The sequence below is a fragment of the Lissotriton vulgaris genome, chromosome 2_1 (genome assembly GCF_964263255.1).
Source record: "Lissotriton vulgaris chromosome 2_1, aLisVul1.2, whole genome shotgun sequence".
NCBI classification, from domain to species: Eukaryota; Metazoa; Chordata; class Amphibia; order Caudata; family Salamandridae; genus Lissotriton; species Lissotriton vulgaris.
The window spans coordinates 528,540,969-528,563,011 of NC_141687.1; the positions used below are offsets into that span (position 1 = coordinate 528,540,969).

The following is a 22,043-nucleotide window of genomic DNA, read 5'->3' on the forward strand; positions in this document are numbered from 1 at the left end:
TTAAGTATGAATCTTATGATCCTTTTGTTGCTGTTATGTCACTTGGTATATGACATGAATAAATCCCTCCTATTTACGAAGTATTTCTTCGCAGGATGGCAAAAATACCTGTGCCTTTGAAGGTGATATTAAATCTGCCTTCCTGTTCTATATGTAGTTAATTTTGGCATTTCAAATTTGTCACTGGCACTACAAGTTTAATAACTGGTTATTTTTTCTTTGAAAGTCAAGTATGATAAACTACAGATGCCTCACTGGTTTTGCTGTTTAAGTTTAAAATATTTATTAAGCGCAACATACACCTGAGCGGTTTCTTGGCGCTGAGATAGCAGACAGCCTACTGGCAAAGTCAGTCGCTAAGACATAGACTGGAAAGGGGAACAGAAATTAAGACAGAAAAGCCTGAGTGAATAAAAATGTTTTCAATTGTTTGCGAAAAATGGAATATTGAGTGAGAGACCTAAGGTGAAAGGGAAGAGAATTCCAGAACATGGGGGCGAGAGTGGAACATTTCGAGCCACCCAGTTTTTTTTTCCGATAGCGGATAGCGGATGTTGTGCCGAAGAGCGAAGGTCTCTGCCAGGGACATAAGCTTTGACGGCAGCCTAATTTAAACAGGGCGCGTTCCCGAACAGGAAGCCAGTGAAGGGTCTTCAGGAGGGGAGAGGTACGATGAAATTTGGGAAGACCGAAAGCAAGGCGGGCCGCCTGGTTCTGCACCAGTTGCAGTTTGCGCAGGCTGTACTGAGGGATGCCATTGAACATGATGTTCCCGTAGTCCAGGCGGGACAGGACCAGTGCGGACATGATTAGTTTAAGTGCAGAGAAGGAAAAAAAACGAGAGATAGAACGGATAGTGCGAAGAGTAAGAAAACAGGAACAAACCACAGAACCTATCTGGGAGTGCATAGTGAGTTTGTCATTTAGTTTGATACCAAGAGTCTTGACAGAGGAAACTGGGATAGGAGGAGAACCAAAGGAGGGGGGCCAAAATAGAGAATTCCAGGGACTGGAGCAACCACCCGTAACCACAAGTTCCGTCTTATCGGGATTGAGCTTCAGGTGGTTGAAGTTCATCCAGTCCCTGATGAAAGATAGAGTAGATTGGAAGTTAGAGATGGAGTCAGAGGAAGAAGATAGATTGAAGATGAGCTGGAGGTCGTCGGCATAGTTATATACCGTGACCTCCAGCTGCTGTAGAGCGAAGATGAGAGGCGAGATGTAAAGGTTGAACAGTAAAGGGGAAAGAGAAGAGCCCTGGGGAACACCGCACTGGACCTGGCAGGGGGTAGCTGAAAACTCCCCAAGATGAACCGCCTGGGTCCGGTCCCTCAAAAAGGACGAGAGCCAAATAAGGGCTGAGCCTCCTATGCCCGCCGCCCTGACACGGGAAAGTAAGATGGAATGATCCACCGTGTCAAAAGCGGCGGACAAATCAAGGAGGACCAGCGCCCGAGATTTGTCAACGTCCATACCCTCTCTGAGGGTGTCTAGTACTGATACCACCACTGACTCTGTCGAGTGCTTGGGTCGAAACCCAGCCTGACACGGGGCCAGCCTCCCATTCTCCTCGACAAAGGAGCTGAGCGCAGATGTAACGTGTCGCTCAAGCACCTTCCCCAAAAAGGGAAGAAGGGAGATGGGACGATAGTTGGCCATCACAGAAGGGTCGGCTCCTGGCTTTTTTAAGATAGGAACGATGGAAGCAGATTTTAGTGATGGAGTGACAACCCCTTGGGCTGTTCATATATGTTGTTCAGTTAAGCCTGTGCTTTGAGGACCTGACACTGAGATTAGTGGGTTTTACAGTGACATGGATATGCTGAAGAGAAACAAATGTTTTCTAGTTTAACTATGTGTCTGTTACATTTTATAGGATGTGGCGGACATAAGGAAGCAGTTTCCTTCGCTTGCCGAAGATATCAAGATCCCAGAATTCTTTGATGAGGATCAGTTCTTCTCCAGTGTCTTCCGGATCAGCTCCCCGGGGCTGCAGCTTTGGACACACTATGATGTAAGGGGAATAAGTCACATTTTTATATTTGTTAAGGGGTATTTCACTGATTGCTGCAATTGTTGTCTCTTGCCTGCAGAGACAAAAATATTTATGATAAGCTGCATAATGTGCAATCTTCTTTCCACAAGAGTCTCATCCCACCACCAGAAATTGCTTTCATATGCTATTATATTACTAGCTCTACAAAAAGGATAATTTACTTTTTGTATTCTGTTGTTTATTCACACATACAAAGCAAACGCAATCAATCACTTTATTTGATTCAGAAACCTGAACCATGAAGGACAAATTAAAAAATGCAGTCATATCAGTAAACAAGCATTTGCAATGCAATCAGTCTCGCCTTTGAGAACTTGTATGTATTTAGCTATGCAGCACATTAGCCTGGGTCCTGAAACATCTACTGTTCTTTAACATGGAGGGAAAGTAAGCACCAAACTGCGTGACATGCCAGGTATGAGAACACATGGAGAGAAATTTTGCCTTTCAGCTGGAAATGGTATAGTCCAAAACTCTGTTTTTAATATAAAATCAGGGCCATCGGTAGTCCTATCACTGAAAGAACAAGATTTGAAAAAATATTACTCTCTACAGGTGCTTGTGGAAGACAATTTCTATAGACTGGAATCTAGAGAATGCTACAATGATTCTGGTATTTTACTGACCAGCTGGTCGTTTCCCATCAAGAAAGTTAAATATAGGCAGTTGCCAGAAACATTAAAAAAAGAAAGTCCCTCAGCAGAAAGCAATTCTGGTATTTAGTGACCTCTGCTGGCCGTTTTCTATCAAGACTGTTAAATAAAGGCAGTTGAACAAGCAGAAAGCAATTCTGGTATTTTACTGACCTCTACTGGTCGTTCTATCAAGACAGTTAAATAGATGCAGTTAAACAGAAAAAAAAATCCCTAAGCGGAAGCAGAAAAGTCCTAGGGCTGATCTCGAGAGCCCACAAAGTACATACAAGTATATACTAAGGTATATACAAGAGGAATCAAATGATCGACCTAATAAAATGACATAAAATGACAACACAGTTAATACAAGAACAAAGTGGCAACCAACCTAGTTGGTGTAGGTACCAAGAGATGTAAAGAATACAAAAGCAGTTTCAATAAAACTGTGGTCTAACTCAATTTTAGTTCTATACTTCATAGCTTGCCAGATGAATTTTGCAAAAACAAAATAGAATTGAGCGCGGTTGAAGTTGTTGCAGATACAAAAAAGCAGGTTTATACTCAGTAAAATTCTTAATTTTTAAAAACAGGATTATAAACCATTTTGTCAGATTGTAATTAAATGGGCAAAGGAATTTCATGTGTAAAGTGCTTTTTTCAGGGATTCCATTACAAGGACATGGCAGAAGATTATCCTTTATGATGCTTTTCATAGGGAATGGCACTAGAAAATGACCAGTATTTAAATTAAACCTGGTTAAATTAAATCTGCATTGGGTATTTGTAAACCATGTAAGATACGATTGCATGATACCCTTAATTAACAGAAAAGAATGTCTTAAAATGGGTGCATTTTTTAAATTGTTTGTTGCCCTAACACTTAGACAGTAAGTCATAAGTAGTGTTCTAAAAATCCAGTTTACTAATACCTTGCATTGTATGAGGTTCATCAAAAAACTGGCATGATCCATCTTATAACACATACACCTAACATAGGATAACCAGGGTATTTGCTCAACTACATCCAGCTTTAAACAATCCTGCACAATTATCTTATTTAGGGCAACTATGGCCCTCCGCCAGCTTGAATGCCATAGTACAAGAGGCGAAGGTTTAATGCGTATACATTTTTGATGGCAGATCGCATTAGAACAACTCGATGTGAGTGCTAACATTTTCTTAATATCAACACTTTTTTATTGCATTTAGCATATTGAGATTTGCATAACCCCAAACGCCTTCCCCATACAAGGCTACTGAAACACACTTTACCAAATAAATCTTTGTCATCACTTTGGGGGGTTTCATACCAAGCCTATTATCAAAGCTAAAAACTGCCATGATAGCTTTTTCAAAATAAATTCTTCTAACTTCCCATAGATGATTCCAATTAGTCCAACAATCAAACTTAACACCTAGATATGAAAAGGTGTTGTAGTAGGTAGCTTACCGTTCCTTAAAAAGTGTGTACAAGATCTTCTTTGGACTGAGCCAATGAATATAGTATAGGTTCGTCTGTGATGAACACAGATGCCAAAAGTGTCGATAAAGGTAGCAAAACTGTCCCAAAGGCGTTTTAATCTAAACCCAGGGCAGGCTATTAGGACTGTTACATCTATGTGGAGCAATGTTGAAAGTGGGCATGCCCTAATTTGGGGTAGATCTTTGGATTTCTCCACCAAGTACCTTTCAATGTTATTTATGTGCTTTTCTCACATCTCCACAAATCATAAAATTGCTCAGTGCACTCTCTATCTCTTCCATAATGAAGGCAAGCCGAGGCATTGCAAAAAAAGCTCTCTGAAAAAATTAACCATTGACGCGTGGACTCCCATATCTTCCATGATCGCCCGCAACTTAGAGTGACTGACACTATTGAAAGTCCTTGTTAGGTCAGTGGACGCCAGATATATGGACCTTGTTTTGCCTGAATGCATTTGCTATTGCCTGAATGCATTTGCTATTTAAGAGGTGTGAGGTAAGGCATTGTTCATTGGAACCAATGTTCTTTAAAAACCCATACTGAACATCACATATAATCTTGTACTCGTCTGCCCAGTCTTCCAAACGTGACAATAAAATTCTACCTACTATTTTTAAAGTGGAGCCAAGTAATGAAATGGGCCTAAACCAGCTAGTGTCTTGTCTATCATCCTTTTTTAAAATGGGGTCTATCACTGATTGTTTCCATGTTTGAAGCGCACCTATGCTCATAACAGCATATAATACATTAGTAAGTAGCAGGGGCAAAAAATCCGGCTTATCGATAAATATGTCTCGTGGAACCCCACCTGGGCCCGGAGCTTTCCCCCATACCTGTTTTTAATGGCAGAAGTGACTTCCTCCAGATCACACTCTGTCCAGAGATGGTGTTGTCCACTGCTAACCTTGCACTGAGTAAAGCAACCACTACAGTATCTGTTTTGGAATGATAAATGTGGAGAAAATGTTTTACCCATTTATTGGGTGGAATTTATGTTTCAATACTCGGTGCTGAACCATCCTTAAAGAGAGAAGAATTAATGGCGTTTTAAAAGAAAGTACAGTCCTTGTTGTTGCTCACTTTGCATAGTGCTACCAACGCCTCTTCTTTAATGGCCCTTTTCTTTTTTTGCCAAGGTATTATGAAGGATCCTGCAACTTTTCATAAGCTCCACATTTCTAGGGACAGCGTTTAGTGACATTTTTAAAGCTTGGTGAGCCCTTGAAAAGGCAGAATCAAACCAACCAAGTGGTTTGACATTGCCTTTAGAGGGACGTTTAATCGGAGCATTGTAGATATATTTTTTTTACAGAACTCCCTAAGAATGTATAATAGATTCTCCACCAGCACTGTCATCTAATCATTCATCCCGGTTAACCTTGCTTTCATAAATAACCATGGAAACAAATTTCTCTGAATTGATCAAATGCCATTTAACGGTTGCTTCCCCGCCTCCAAACCTTGGCAAGCCATAGCAGCTTTTATTTTCCCATCCCACTAACTAGAAGTTCAGTCGATAATGGATTAGGGTCTTTTCATGTGCATAGGGTCACCTTAAAATTAGAAACCCAGTGTTTAAGTCTTCCATGACCAAAATAAAGTTGATGGTCCTACCTGAACCATGGCCCACAAAAGTAGCCGGGTGGGGGCGCAACGATGTAGTAGTGTACTAAAATTTATATTTCATAATTACATTATTTATTGGCTCCTGGTATTTTGGGAGAAGTGAGTAAGGTTGTCCCCTACTGAGTTTTTTAAAACCACAAACATCTTCAGCAGGGAGAAATTAAAATTCCCTAGCCAAACCACCTGAAGATCCCCCACATAAGGGCCAGTAAACCAGTTAGTCTTTTTCAAGGCCCACAATAACAGTAACATTTGTGCCATCAAATATGTTATTATAATGATGTGTTCGAGGCATGTGGACTGCTGAATTCATATCTGTGCATAGATCGCCGCCTAGTGTTGGGTCCGGATGATTGCACATTGTTGTCCTGGAAGAGTCTTCGAAGTATCATGAGATAGGTGGCTCCTCCCCCGGACTACAGTGCACATGGGCATCCTGTCCATCCTCAGATTGTTTTTTTCCGCCATTGGGTTCGGATGTACTTTTCTTTACTCAAGTTGGGAAACTTCTAAAAGGCCAGAAGGCCTTTGGGGTCGTCGGTATTGTTTCGATCGGTGCCGAGTTCTTGTTCCAGTTTTCTTGAGCAAGACGTCGAGAAGTGCCGCTTGGCCTTTTCGACACCGGAGGCCTGATCGTCGATGGAACGGAGCCTGTTCAAACGATGCCCCCTTTGTAACTCCAAGTACCCGCACATCGATGTACACCCGGTGTGCAACAAGTGTTTATCACCGGAACACGACGAGAACAACTGTCTAGTCTGTGCTCGATTCAGGTCGAAGAAGACGCTTAGACTCTGACGTGCAGCGAGGCAAACGATGTCGAAGCCAGCGCCCGACCCGGTGAACATATTCGATGAGGACAACGGTGAGATCGTCGACGCGGAGGATCCGGATCAGCAGTCGGATCCCAGTTCAGAGCACGGCTCCGACTATTATGAAGAAGACGAAGACCACGTCGATTTGGAAAACGACGTCGAGGTAAGGGACGACGTATCCCCCATCGGAGCCGTTGATGACGACTCAAGCGATGAACCAGACCCAACAGTGGGTACTGGGCCCGAAAAAGACACTCAAGGACTTCCAAAGGCTCAGGTCAAGGCATCGCCAGAAGGCCTTAGCCGAGATCGTGAAGAACGTTCTATAGCGCCCGCGTCAAGGCCCGGCTAAGAAAACAATACATGAGCCATCGGTTCCAATACTCAAACTGAAACCGAAAGTTATCGAGCACATAGCGAAACCGAAAGTGCTAAAAACAGTCCTCGGGTCGAAAGCCTCGGACCCATCGGAGTCGGCGAAAAAATCTGGTGTTGACGCCCCTGTGGGGTCGAAAGCGAAGAGTGACGAACCAAAGATCGGGGCGCTGAAGGCCGCCATTAAATCCAAGCACGTCGAGCCGAAGACTTCGACGTCAATGGACAGCGACATCAACAAGGGACTTGAGTCTCGAAAGGGTCTCAATCCGAAGCATCAGGTCGAAAGACCCCAGCTTGTCAAGGCCCTCGAGTCGAAAACCAAAAGCGCCTCGAAGGACCACGACGAGTCAAGACAGAAGAGCGCGCCTCCGACGCCGCAAACACCGAAGACGGTGCACGCCCAAAAGACTGCTGGCGAAAGGGCAAAGTCGGTCGGGCCTACATCGATGCCGGCTCCAAAGAAGGTCAGCCTCCCTAAGGAAACACCGATAAAATTCGGACTACCACCGACTGCACGCCCCCAGGCGCTCGATCCGACACCTAGGGTCGAAACCCCTAAACAAGTGTCATTGGGAAAACTGAGCCATCCTTCAGAGGAGGACGTTGTGTACCAGGAGCCCTCTTATGATGACCAGTCCAAGTTACACATAGACTCAGAATCTGGTAAACTCACAATTCATCAGAGGAAAATCAGATCTGACAATACCTTGGAATCTTACAAAATTCCACTCAAAAAGAAAAGGGATTCTGAAACTTCACCTGTCCTTTTTGAAACTGTGCAGTACTATGGCCAGGACGCTTCGGCATATTCACCCACACCCACTACAGAGGATATTGTTTATGATGTTGAGGAACAATAGCATTATCCTATGAACACTGATCAGGATGACCAGACTCAAACCTGGGCAGACCCTGCTGACCAGGCAGAATCACAAACTATTCCTGATACTCCCTCTTATCCAGTGAAAACTTCACCAACGGAGGATACAGCTGCGTTCAACGCTCTGATTGAAAGGGCGGCCCTGAATCATGATGTGGACATGCTTGCTGACCCTGTGGAAGAGGATTTCCTGTTTGACACTTTCTCCTCTTCTGAGAAATCTGTAAAAACTTTGCCAATGCTAAAGGGTGTCCTTAAACATGCTGGGGACATTTTAAAAAAAAACACTAGAGCAAGGGTTATTAACCCCAGGATTGAAAGGAAATACAGACCGGCGCCTGTGGACCCTACATATTTTAAGGGACAGCTGCCGTTAGACTCCTTGGATTGTCTCCAATGCCCGTAAGCGTGCCAATTCACAGACTACGGGTGATGCTCGTCCTCCAGACAAAGAATCTAAAGTGCTGGAAGCTTCTGGGAAAAGGGTGGCTGCTCAAGCAGCTAATATCTGCGGCCCCAGCGCGCAGCGATGGCGCGCAGGGTAGGCGCCTCGGACTGCGCCAAAGACGAGCCTAAGACCAGCCCGTCTGTGCCCGTCCGGGCCAGGCCGGGTCACGGGGCAGGAAACGCTGCTGCAGGAAGGATCTCTGTGGATCAGCTAAGGGCTCTGCGCCCTAGTAGAAACTGAAAATGTACCACCCTAAAACCTTCTCTAACAGGTACACAAGCATGTCCCCATTGTGCTTTTGCCTTTCAGCTGGAAATGGTATAGTCCAAAACTCTGTTTTTAATATAAAATCAGGGCCATCGGTAGTCATATCACTGAAAGAACAAGATTTGAAAAAATTTTACTCTCTACAGGTGCTTGTGGAAGACAATTTCTATAGACTGGAATCTAGAGAATGCTACAATGATTCTGGTATTTTACTGACCAGCTGGTCGTTTCCCATCAAGAAAGTTAAATATAGGCAGTTGCCAGAAACATTAAAAAAAGAAAGTCCCTCAGCAGAAAGCAATTCTGGTATTTAGTGACCTCTACTGGCCGTTTTCTGTCAAGACTGTTAAATAAAGGCAGTTGAACAAGCAGAAAGCAATTCTGGTATTTTACTGACCTCTACTGGTCGTTCTATCAAAACAGTTAAATAGATGCAGTTAAACAGAAAAAAAAATCCCTAAGCGGAAGCAGAAAAGTCCTAGGGCTGATCTCGAGAGCCCACAAAGTACATACAAGTATATACTAAGGTATATACAAGAGGAATCAAATGATCGACCTAAAAAAATGACATAAAATGACAACACAGTTAATACAAGAACAAAGTGGCAACCAACCTAGTTGGTGTAGGTACCAAGAGATGTAAAGAATACAAAAGCAGTTTCAATAAAACTGTGGTCTAACTCAATTTTAGTTCTATACTTCATAGCTTGCCAGATGAATTTTGCAAAAACAAAATAGAATTGAGCGCGGTTGAAGTTGTTGCAGATACAAAAAAGCAGGTTTATACTCAGTAAAATTCTTAATTTTTAAAAACAGGATTATAAACCATTTTGTCAGATTGTAATTAAATGGGCAAAGGAATTTCATGTGTAAAGTGCTTTTTTCAGGGATTCCATTACAAGGACATGGCAGAAGATTATCCTTTATGATGCTTTTCATAGGGAATGGCACTAGAAAATGACCAGTATTTAAATTAAACCTGGTTAAATTAAATCTGCATTGGGTATTTGTAAACCATGTAAGATACGATTGCATGATACCCTTAATTAACAGAAAAGAATGTCTTAAAATGGGTGCATTTTTTAAATTGTTTGTTGCCCTAACACTTAGACAGTAAGTCATAAGTAGTGTTCTAAAAATCCAGTTTACTAATACCTTGCATTGTATGAGGTTCATCAAAAAACTGGCATGATCCATCTTATAACACATACACCTAACATAGGATAACCAGGGTATTTGCTCAACTACATCCAGCTTTAAACAATCCTGCACAATTATCTTATTTAGGGCAACTATGGCCCTCCGCCAGCTTGAATGCCATAGTACAAGAGGCGAAGGTTTAATGCGTATACATTTTTGATGGCAGATCGCATTAGAACAACTCGATGTGAGTGCTAACATTTTCTTAATATCAACACTTTTTTATTGCATTTAGCATATTGAGATTTGCATAACCCCAAATGCCTGCCCCATACAAGGCTACTGAAACACACTTTACCAAATAAATCTTTGTCATCACTTTGGGGGGTTTCATACCAAGCCTATTATCAAAGCTAAAAACTGCCATGATAGCTTTTTCAAAATAAATTCTTCTAACTTCCCATAGATGATTCCAATTAGTCCAACAATCAAACTTAACACCTAGATATGAAAAGGTGTTGTAGTAGGTAGCTTACCGTTCCTTAAAAAGTGTGTACAAGATCTTCTTTGGACTGAGCCAATGAATATAGTATAGGTTCGTCTGTGATGAACACAGATGCCAAAAGTGTCGATAAAGGTAGCAAAACTGTCCCAAAGGCGTTTTAATCTAAACCCAGGGCAGGCTTTTAGGACTGTTACATCTATGTGGAGCAATGTTGAAAGTGGGCATGCCCTAATTTGGGGTAGATCTTTGGATTTCTCCACCAAGTACCTTTCAATGTTATTTATGTGCTTTTCTCACATCTCCACAAATCATAAAATTGCTCAGTGCACTCTCTATCTCTTCCATAATGAAGGCAAGCCGAGGCATTGCAAAAAAAGCTCTCGGAAAAAATTAACCTTTGACGCGTGGACTCCCATATCTTCCATGATCGCCCGCAACTTAGAGTGACTGACACTATTGAAAGTCCTTGTTAGGTCAGTGGACGCCAGATATATGGACCTTGTTTTGCCTGAATGCATTTGCTATTGCCTGAATGCATTTGCTATTTAAGAGGTGTGAGGTAAGGCATTGTTCATTGGAACCAATGTTCTTTAAAAACCCATACTGAACATCACATATAATCTTGTACTCGTCTGCCCAGTCTTCCAAACGTGACAATAAAATTCTACCTACTATTTTTAAAGTGGAGCCAAGTAATGAAATGGGCCTAAACCAGCTAGTGTCTTGTCTATCATCCTTTTTTAAAATGGGGTCTATCACTGATTGTTTCCATGTTTGAAGCGCACCTATGCTCATAACAGCATATAATACATTAGTAAGTAGCAGGGGAAAAAAATCTGGCTTATCGATAAATATGTCTCGTGGAACCCCACCTGGGCCCGGAGCTTTCCCCCATACCTGTTTTTAATGGCAGAAGTGACTTCCTCCAGATCACACTCTGTCCAGAGATGGTGTTGTCCACTGCTAACCTTGCACTGAGTAAAGCAACCACTACAGTATCTGTTTTGGAATGATAAATGTGGAGAAAATGTTTTACCCATTTATTGGGTGGAATTTATGTTTCAATACTCGGTGCTGAACATCCTTAAAGAGAGAAGAATTAATGGCGTTTTAAAAGAAAGTACAGTCCTTGTTGTTGCTCACTTTGCATAGTGCTACCAACGCCTCTTTAATGGCGCTTTTCTTTTTTTGCCAAGGTATTATGAAGGATCCTGCAACTTTTCATAAGCTCCACATTTCTAGGGACAGCGTTTAGTGACATTTGTAAAGCTTGGTGAGCCCTTGAAAAGGCAGAATCAAACCAACCAAGTGGTTTGACATTGCCTTTAGAGGGACGTTTAATCGGAGCATTGTAGATATATTTTTTTTACAGAACTCCCTAAGAATGTATAATAGATTCTCCACCAGCACTGTCATCTAATCATTCATCCCGGTTAACCTTGCTTTCATAAATAACCATGGAAACAAATTTCTCTGAATTGATCAAATGCCATTTAAGGGTGCTTCCCCACCTCCAAACCTTGGCAAGCCATAGCAGCTTTTATTTTCCCATCCCACTAACTAGAAGTTCAGTCGATAATTCATTAGGGTCTTTTCATGTGCATAGGGTCACCTTAAAATTAGAAACCCAGTGTTTAAGTCTTCCATGACCAAAATAAAGTTGATGGTCGTACCTGAACCATGGCCCACAAAAGTAGCCGGGTGGGGGCGCAACGATGTAGTAGTGTACTAAAAGTTATATTTCATAATTACATTATTTATTGGCTCCTGGTATTTTGGGAGAAGTGAGTAAGGTTGTCCCCTACTGAGTTTTTTAAAACCACAAACATCTTCAGCAGGGAGAAATTAAAATTCCCTAGCCAAACCACCTGAAGATCCCCCACATAAGGGCCAGTAAACCAGTTAGTCTTTTTCAAGGCCCACAATAACAGTAACATTTGTGCCATCAAATATGTTATTATAATGATGTGTTCGAGGCATGTGGGCTGCTGAATTCATATCTGTGCATAGATCGCCGCCTAGTGTTGGGTCCGGATGATTGCACATTGTTGTCCTGGGAGAGTCTTCGAAGTATCACAAGATAGGTGGCTCCTCCCCCGGACTACAGTGCACATGGGCATCCTGTCCATCCTCAGACTGTTTTTTTCCGCCATTGGGTTCGGATGTACTTTTCTTTACTCAAGTTGGGAAACTTCTAAAAGGCCAAAAGGCCTTTGGGGTCGTCGGTATTGTTTCGATCGGTGCCGAGTTCTTGTTCCAGTTTTCTTGAGCAAGACGTCAAGAAGTGCCGCTTGGCCTTTTCGACACCGGAGGCCTGATCGTCGATGGAACGGAGCCTGTTCAAACGATGCCCCCTTTGTAACTCCAAGTACCCGCACATCGATGTACACCCGGTGTGCAACAAGTGTTTATCACCGGAACACGACGAGAACAACTGTCTAGTCTGTGCTCGATTCAGGTCGAAGAAGACGCTTAGACTCTGACGTGCAGCGAGGCAAACGATGTCGAAGCCAGCGCCCGACCCGGTGAACATATTCGATGAGGACAACGGTGAGATCGTCGACGCGGAGGATCCGGATCAGCAGTCGGATCCCAGTTCAGAGCACGGCTCCGACTATTATGAAGAAGACGAAGACCACGTCGATTTGGAAAACGACGTCGAGGTAAGGGACGACGTATCCCCCATCGGAGCCGTTGATGACGACTCAAGCGATGAACCAGACCCAACAGTGGGTACTGGGCCCGAAACAGACACTCAAGGACTTCCAAAGGCTCAGGTCGAGGCATCGCCAGAAGGCCTTAGCCGAGATCGTGAAGAACGTTCTATAGCGCCCGCGTCAAGGACCGGCTAAGAAAACAATACATGAGCCATCGGTTCCAATACTCAAACTGAAACCGAAAGTTATCGAGCACATAGCGAAACCGAAAGTGCTAAAAACAGTCCTCGGGTGGAAAGCCTCGAACCCATCGGAGTCGACGAAAAAATCTGGTGTCGACGCCCCTGTGGGGTCGAAAGCGAAGAGTGACGAACCAAAGATCGGGGCGCTGAAGGCCGCCATTAAATCCAAGCACGTCGAGCCGAAGACTTCGACGTCAATGGACAGCGACATCAACAAGGGACTTGAGTCTCGCAAGGGTCTCAATCCGAAGCATCAGGTCGAAAGACCCCAGCTTGTCAAGGCCCTCGAGTCGAAAACCAAAAGCGCCTCGAAGGACCACGACGAGTCAAGACAGAAGAGCGCGCCTCCGACGCCGCAAACACCGAAGACGGTGCACGCCCAAAAGACTGCTGGCGAAAGGGCAAAGTCGGTCGGGCCTACATCGATGCCGGCGCCGAAGAAGGTCAGCCTCCCTAAGGAAACACCGATAAAATTCGGACTACCACCGACTGCACGCCCCCAGGCGCTCAATCCGACACCTAGGGTCGAAACCCCTAAACAAGTGTCATTGGGAAAACTGAGCCATCCTTCAGAGGAGGACGATGTGTACCAGGAGCCCTCTTATGATGACCAGTCCAAGTTACACATAGACTCATAATCTGGTAAACTCACAATTTATCAGAAGAAAATCAGATCTGACAATACCTTGGAATCTTACAAAATTCCACTCAAAAAGAAAAGGGATTCTGAAACTTCACCTGTCCTTTTTGAAACTGTGTAGTACTATGGCCAGGACGCTTCGGCATATTCACCCACACCCACTACAGAGGATATTGTTTATGATGTTGAGGAACAATAGCATTATCCTATGAACACTGATCAGGATGACCAGACTCAAACCTGGGCAGACCCTGCTGACCAGGCAGAATCACAAACTATTCCTGATACTCCCTCTTATCCAGTGAAAACTTCACCAACAGAGGATACAGCTGCGTTCAACGCTCTGATTGAAAGGGCGGCCCTGAATCATGATGTGGACATGCTTGCTGACCCTGTGGAAGAGGATTTCCTGTTTGACACTTTCTCCTCTTCTGAGAAATCTGTAAAAACTTTGCCAATGCTAAAGGGTGTCCTTAAACATGCTGGGGACATCTTCAAAAAAAACACTAGAGCAAGGGTTATTAACCCCAGGATTGAAAGGAAATACAGACCGGCGCCTGTGGACCCTACATATTTTAAGGGACAGCTGCCGTTAGACTCCTTGGATTGTCTCCAATGCCCGTAAGCGTGCCAATTCACAGACTACGGGTGATGCTCCTCCTACAGACAAAGAATCTAAAGTGCTGGAAGCTTCTGGGAAAAGGGTGGCTGCTCAAGCAGCTAATATCTGCGGCCCCAGCGCGCAACGATGGCGCGCAGGGTAGGCGCCTCGGACTGCGCCAAAGACGAGCCTAAGACCAGCCCGTCTGTGCCCGTCCGGGCCAGGCCGGGTCACGGGGCAGGAAACGCTGCTGCAGGAAGGATCTCTGTGGATCAGCTAAGGGCTCTGCGCCCTAGTAGAAACGGAAAATGTACCACCCTAAAACCTTCTCTAACAGGTACACAAGCATGTCCCCATTGTGCTTTTGCCCTAACCAATGTTCAGCCCCACCTAGAGGGTACATACATTCGTAAGTTACCCAATCAATCCTCTGATCATAACCCCTGTGTTTTCACTTTTTATACCGTTAATTGTAGATCTTTACCCCAACACAAATTAGACATTTTCCATCTCTTAGTCGAAGAAAAACCATGTGCGGTGTTTTTAACGGAGACCTGGCTGCATGAATGTGCAGGTCCCGATGTAGCCGCCGCCTTGCCCTCTACCTATGCTATTGCTAGGGTAGATAGAGTGAAACACGTTGGAGGTGGTATTGCCGTGATTTTCAACAGGGATTTTAAATGTGACCTTGACTTGGTTAACATTCCTGGATGCGAAGCAGCATTTTTTTAAATTTCATTAAATCCAAATTTTATGTTTTCTGGTTTTTTAATTTATCGTCCACCTTGAAACAGTAATGCTTGGGCTGCGAATTTGGCTAATTTCATTTCGCCTTATTTTCTTAACGCCCAAAACCTGACTGTACTGGGGGATTTAAATCTCCATTTAGAGGACAAGTCAAATAGTACAGCTGTGAACCTCCTGGAGGATTTTACTGCTCTGAATATGACACTGCGAAACGTGGGCCCTACTCATAAAGCGGGACATTTGTTGGACCCCATTATATCTAATAGGCAGGAGTTAAAATGGCTTAAAACTGACCCCATTTTTTGGTCTGACCATTTTCTTACTCTCTTTAGTATTACCCTTAGCGAACCCATGGAGCCATGCTCCACCCGGCCTCCGATCCTTATGAGGAATTGGAAAAGGTTGGACCTGTCTGAGCTGCAGAACGCACTAAAGAAATCCCCCCCTGTTCTGGGCAGTGATATGGAGAAAAATGCGTTGGAAACCCATACATGGTTGGAGAGGGCAGTTGACACTTGTCTACCTGTTGCCAGGTGTAGAGGGAATGTACATCGCCCACCGGCTCCCTGGTATACTGAGGATCTCAAATTAGAAAAAACTAAGTGTAAGGCACTCGAACGAAAATGGCGCAAACACTACGACCCTCAAAAAAAAGAGATCTACCGTAAGGCTAGAAACCTCTATCACTCGGCCTGTACGAGAGCCAAAGCCTGTTATGTAAAAGAGACTATTAATACTGCTGCTAACAAAGCACAGACTCTTTTTAATACAGTCAAGGAACTAGCTGGAGCTAATTCTATGGCTGCTGCACCCCCCCCTTACCACCCAAAAATGTCAAGATCTTGCCACCTATTTTGTGGAAAAAATTGAGACCATTATTGCCAACATTAACCCCCCCGCTGAGGGATGACAGAGATGTTCCGCTTCCAGTTACATCAGTAGGATGCCGGCTGGATTCCTGGCCACCTATTACCTTGGAAACCTTGAAATCCTTGGCTATTTCTATCAAGTCAGGCTCTCCTGGTGACCCTCTCCCTATTAGCATTCTGAGCCAACTTGTCGACTGTGCTTTGAAGATCATTTCTGAGACATTAAATGCCTCTATTCATCTGGCAAAAGTCCCAGCGTCCTGGAAGCAAGCCATGGTCAGCCCTTTGCTGAAGAAGCCTTCTGCTGACCCTGAAGTGTTGGCCAACTATCGCCCCATCTCCCTGCTGCCTGCTTTCTCAAATATTTTGGAGAAACACATTCACGGTGTACTTACCACATTTACGGAGAATAACCATCTACTCCACTTCTCCCAGTCAGGTTTCAGGGCTGGTCATTCCACCGAGTCCGCCCTCCTGGGAGTCACCGAGAAGATCGGGGGGCTCTTGGACGAGGGGCAAACGGTTGCACTTGTCTTGCTCGATCTAAGTGCAGCCTTCGACACCATCTCACACGACAGACTGCTCATCAGGCTGAGTGAGGATGGTGTCGGAGGGGCAGCGCTGGACTGGATTAAATCCTATTTGTGCAACCGGACGTTTCAGATCTTGTCTTCACAGGCTCAGTCAGACACCTTTGTTTCGCCCCATGGTGTGCCTCAGGGCTCAATTTTGAGTCTGTTATTTTTTAATCTGTATCTCCGCCCTCTCGCCGATCTAGCAGAGCGAGTTGGTTTAGAACTTATGACCTATGCGGATGATTCGCAGATTATTTTTTCCCTCACCAATTCGGATCATTCATCCCCCTCTGTGTTGAAACTGGGTCTTCATGAAGTCTTCAGCTGGATGTCAACGAACCAGCTGAAGCTCAATGGGGAGAAGACGGAGATCCTTCTCTTAGGTAAAAACAGAAATCTTTGGCAGGATATTCACTGGCCGCCATCCCTGGGCGCCTTTCCTATTCCAGCTACTCATGTCAGGAACTTAGGGGTGCACATCGATGACACACTATCGATGAAACAGCAGGTCAACAAAGTGACTGGGACTTGCTTTACTATCCTTAAATGGCTGCGGAAGATTATCTGGATGTTGCCTGTGGATACCCAGAAGACCGTAGTCAATGCCCTTATTACATCTCGGCTTGACTACGGTAACATTCTTTACCTGGGTTCCAACTTAGCCGTGATCAGGCGGCTTCAGCTAGTCCAGAACTCCGCAGCCAGGTTGCTGTGTAAAATCCCCAGGACAGCAAGGATTTCTAAGCACCTTAAGGACCTGCATTGGCTCAGGATGGAGAACCGGGTTCGGTTCAAAGCCCTGAGCTATATGTTTAAAATAAAGGCAGGAACCGCACCAACGTATTTGCAAAAATTAGTTAGGCCCTACTCTCCTGCACGTAACCTCCGTTCCTCTAATGCAGCAAACTTTGTGGTACCCAGATTTAAACTGGCCAGAGTGGGAGGGAGATCCTTTTCCTATCTGGGACCAGTCCTCTGGAACTCCCTTCCCCCAGCTCTACGAAAGGAGGAAAACTTCGCCAGCTTTAAGAAAAGCGTTAAAACCTGGCTTTTCAACAAATAAATAATGGTGGCCTCTGGTCGTTTTGCTTTCTGTGTTGCTGGTTTCTGAGTCCTGGCGCCGGGAAACCCTTTGTGGGTATCTGTGCGCATTACAAATGCAAAAAAATTAATAAAATAAATAAATAAGGATTTCAAATACACAGGCCCTATTAGCCAGATATGATAGGGCAACTGCTACAACATTTGCCAGAGCCCTACAAGGAGGGAGCAGAGATGCTAATACAGGAGGGTAAACTCATTACCAACGCATCCATTAAGTGTTCACTAGACGTAGCAGACACTGCAGCAAGGGCCATCAACACAAGCGCCATGCTCAGGAGGCATGCTTGGTTGCGCATCTCGGGATTCAAACCTGAGATCCAGACCACATTACTGAACCAGCCTGTGAACCCAGATTTTCTTTTTGGTCCTGATGTGGACACAATCTTAGAAAAGATTAAAAAAGACACTGACACGGCCAAATCCATGGGTGCCCTCCAGTCCCAACAATTTAGAGGAGGTTCTTTTCGTCGCTCCAGTAACAGAGGAGCTACACGACGCCAGGCATCACAACAGTCCACGTACAATAAAAGCAGCAAGCAAACCACCTACAATAAGAATAATGGAGGTGGCTACCATGGAAACAGCAGCAAGGGCAGGGGGAATAACAACACCAGATCCTCCGCCAATACTAAACAGTGACGCCTTGTCACTGCCCCCGGACCATATAACACCGATCGGGGGGAGATTACAACAGTTCCTGCCAGTCTGGGAGAGCATTACCACAGACAGGTGGGTGAGACAACTTATTCAGTACGGCTATTGTCTAGAGCTAACCTCCCGTCCACCCAACATACCCCCAAAACACCGTCCTATGTCAGCAGAGCACATAGACTTATTGCAGCAAGAAGTCATCAGTATGCTACAAAAAGGGGCCATAGAACTCGTCCCTATACAGGAACAAGGTACAGGGGTATACTCGCTGTACTTCTTAATCCCCAAAAAGGACGGGTCTCTCAGGCCAATGCTGGACCTCAGGCCCCTAAACCAATACATCTTGTCAGAACACTTCACATGCTTACTTTACAGCAGGTTCTACCATTGCTCAGTCAGGGAGATTTCCTCGCAACGCTAGACCTAGAGGACGCGTACTTCCACATACCAATACATCCTGCACACAGGAAGTATCTCAGATTCACCATACAAAACCAGCACTATCAGTTCAAGGTCCTACCCTTTGGGGTGACAACAGCACCTAGGGTGTTTACCAAGTGCTTGGCGACAGTGGCAGTGCACCTAAGGAGAAACCATGTCCACGTCTACCCCTATCTGGACGACTTGCTGGTTCAGGCGAAGTCGGCCCAGCAATGTGCCAGCCACATGTTGCGCACTATTCACCTCCTACACAGCCTCGGATTCTCACTAAACTACGCAAAGTCTCATCTCCAACCCGCTCACGTACAACAGTACCTAGGAGCGACTATAGACACGCTGGTAGCAAAAGCACAGCCAAACTCAGCAAGAATCAGCGGTATTCAGTTGTTGATTCAGAAGTTCAGGCCCCAACACTCGCTGCCAGCACGAGTTTTCATTCAGTTGATAGGCATGATAGCCTCCTGCATCTTCATAGTCCCTCACGCGAGGCTACACATGCGTCCGCTTCAGGAATGCTTAGCACGGCAGTGGAACCAGGCTCAAGGACAGTTGAAAGACCTAGTGTTGGTGACCGGTCGTGCATATCACTCTCTGCATTGGTGGAACCCACAAGACCTTTGCAGGGGACGACCGTTCCAAGAGCCTGTTCCACAAATAGTGCTGACAACGGACACATCTCTCCTGGGCTGGGGAGCGCATGTCCTCCATTACACGGTGCAGGGACTATGGACAACACAGCAGAGGAAAATGCATATCAACCTGCTAGAACTGATGGCAATCTTCATGGCGATGAAGGCCTTCAAAGTACACCTGTGCAACAAAGTCGTGTTGATCCGGACGGACAACATGACTGCCATGTACTACATTGAGAAGCAGGGAGGGACAACTCTCCACAGTTATCACATCTAGCGCAAAGCATGTGGAAGTGGGCCATTCAGAGTAACATCTTCCTCATGGCGGAACACCTCCCAGACAGAGACAACCAAATGGCGGATCTGCTCAGCAGACACAGCCACCAGATGCACGAGTGGGAGATTCATCCCTCGGTGCTGCACCCGTACTTCCAGCAGTGGGGTCACCCAGAGATAGACCTGTTCGCCACAAGGAAAAACGCAAAATGCCGAAGCTTCGCCGCCAGGTTTCCACATCCGCAGTCTCAGGGCAATGCGATATAGATGAACTGGTCAGGCAGGTTTGCGTACGCTTTTCCCCCAGCCACGCTCATACCACTAGTGGCACGCAAACTACGACAACACTCCATGACACTCATCCTAGTTGCTCCAACGTGGGCGAGGCAACCGTGGTACACCACGTTCATAGAACTTTCTGTGGTGCCTCATCAAAGGCTGCGATTAACTCCCCGTCTTTTAACGCAGAGCCATGGAGACATTCAGCACCCAGATCCGCAACAGTTGAACCTTGCGATCTGGCTCCTGAAGTCATAGAGTTTGGTTACCTAAACTTGCCTCCTGACTGTATGAACATTATCAAGGAGGCAAGGAGACCCACAACCAGAGCTTGCTATGCGGCGAAATGGAAACGGTTTGTCATATATTGTACCAATAATGACATAAACCCGCTGGATGCATCTACTCAAAACATCATTTGTTACCTGGTACATTTGCATAGATGCAATCTGGCCTATAGCTCCATCCGCATACACTTAGCTGCGGTGGCAGCTTATCTTCAAAACAGGCAACACCTTTCACTCTTCAGGGTTCCGGTTATTAAAGCCTTTATGGAGGGACTCAAATGTCTGATTCCTCCAAGACACCCACCTTCACCTGTCTGGAACTTAATCGTGGTTCTAACCAGACTGATGGGACCACCTTTTGAACCTCTACACTCATGTGAGATACAGTTCCTAACATGGAAAGTGGCCTTCCTAGGGCAATTACTTCACTAAGAAGGGTTAGTGAGCTACAAGCCCTCACTATTCAGGAGCTATTCATACAAATTCATGCAAATAGAGTAGTACTGCGTACAAACCCTAAATTCAAGCCGAAAGTAGTATCCCAATTTCACATCAATCGGACTATCGAACTGCCAGTGTTCTTCCCAAATCCAGATTCAGTGGCAGAAAGAGCTCTACATACCGTAGACGTTAAAAGAGCTCTCCTGTACTATATAGACAGGACAAAACCCTTCAGGAAGACTAAACAACTGTTTGTTGCCTTCTCACCACAGCACAAGGGCAACCCCATTTCCAAATCAGGTATAGCCAGATGGATTGTTAAGTGCATACAAATTTGTTATCAAAAAGCTAAACGCACATTAGCAGTTCCCCCAAGAAAGCATTCCACACGCAAATTGGGGGCATCCATGGCTTTCCTAGGAAACATTCCTCTAGAAGACATATGTAGAGCAGCCACATGGACTACCATACATACATTTACCAAACACTACTGCGTAGATTTACACTCCAAACAGCAAGCAGCTGTAGGCCAGGCTGTACTCAGGACTCTTTTCAGGCTGCTGCAGCTGGCACAGGCAACCACCGCTAGGGGGGACACTGCTATACATTCTATGCACAGATATGAATTCAACAGCCCACATGAGGATGGACAGGATGACCATGCGCACTGTAGTCCGTGGAAGGAGCCACCTATCTTGTGATACTTCGAAGACTCTTCCAGGACAACAATGTGCAATCATCCGGACCCAACACTAGGTGGCAATCTATGCACAGATATGAATGTCAGCAGCCCTACATGCCAAGAACCGATGCATACTGGTAAGTAGCATATTCCTTCCTGCTATTGCTAACAGTCAAGTAGCATGAATTGATGAAAAGGAAATTTCATAAAAGTATTTAACATCATACCAGGAACGGTGGTAAAGATGAGGGCAGCTAAGCCTCCCTTCGCTCTAATCCGTGAGGACAGATTGGCATCTGTGCAAATGAGGTAAAACCGTCTATATAAAAAATGGACCAAGTCTCCTGCATACATAAAATGCCATGATCAGTATTATAATTTAAGCAATCAGCATGTTTGAGTTTAAATTTAACACCTGCTACGTTTCAGCATAAGACCTTAAGAGATACAGTGGTTTAAACAATGTCGTAGGAAGGAATGATGTCATTAGTCCCTTTGGCTGGATTGTTGTGGGTCAGACTATGTGGTAAGTGGCTATCCTTCTCCATGGGTGGGTGGTATTGTGCAACTGTTAGCCTATTGTGAAGTAGCGCAGACATTGGCCCTTTTGTCAGCACCTTTAAAGAACTACAGCTGCTTCTTTACTAATTCCGTTGACAGTATCAAGAATGAAGAGTTCTGATATT

General features: G+C 44.9%; 1 protein-coding gene across 1 annotated transcript in view; it reads left to right on the forward strand.

Annotated features, from left to right (window-relative positions):
• Window positions 1-22,043, forward strand: part of TYW5 (tRNA-yW synthesizing protein 5) — a 167,406-nt gene that overhangs the window by 114,105 nt on the left and 31,258 nt on the right. The window contains exon 5 of the mRNA XM_086955469.1: window positions 1,877-2,014. Within this exon, the coding sequence (XP_086811595.1) occupies window positions 1,877-2,014 (138 nt within the window). The remainder of the gene's footprint in view (window positions 1-1,876; window positions 2,015-22,043) is intronic.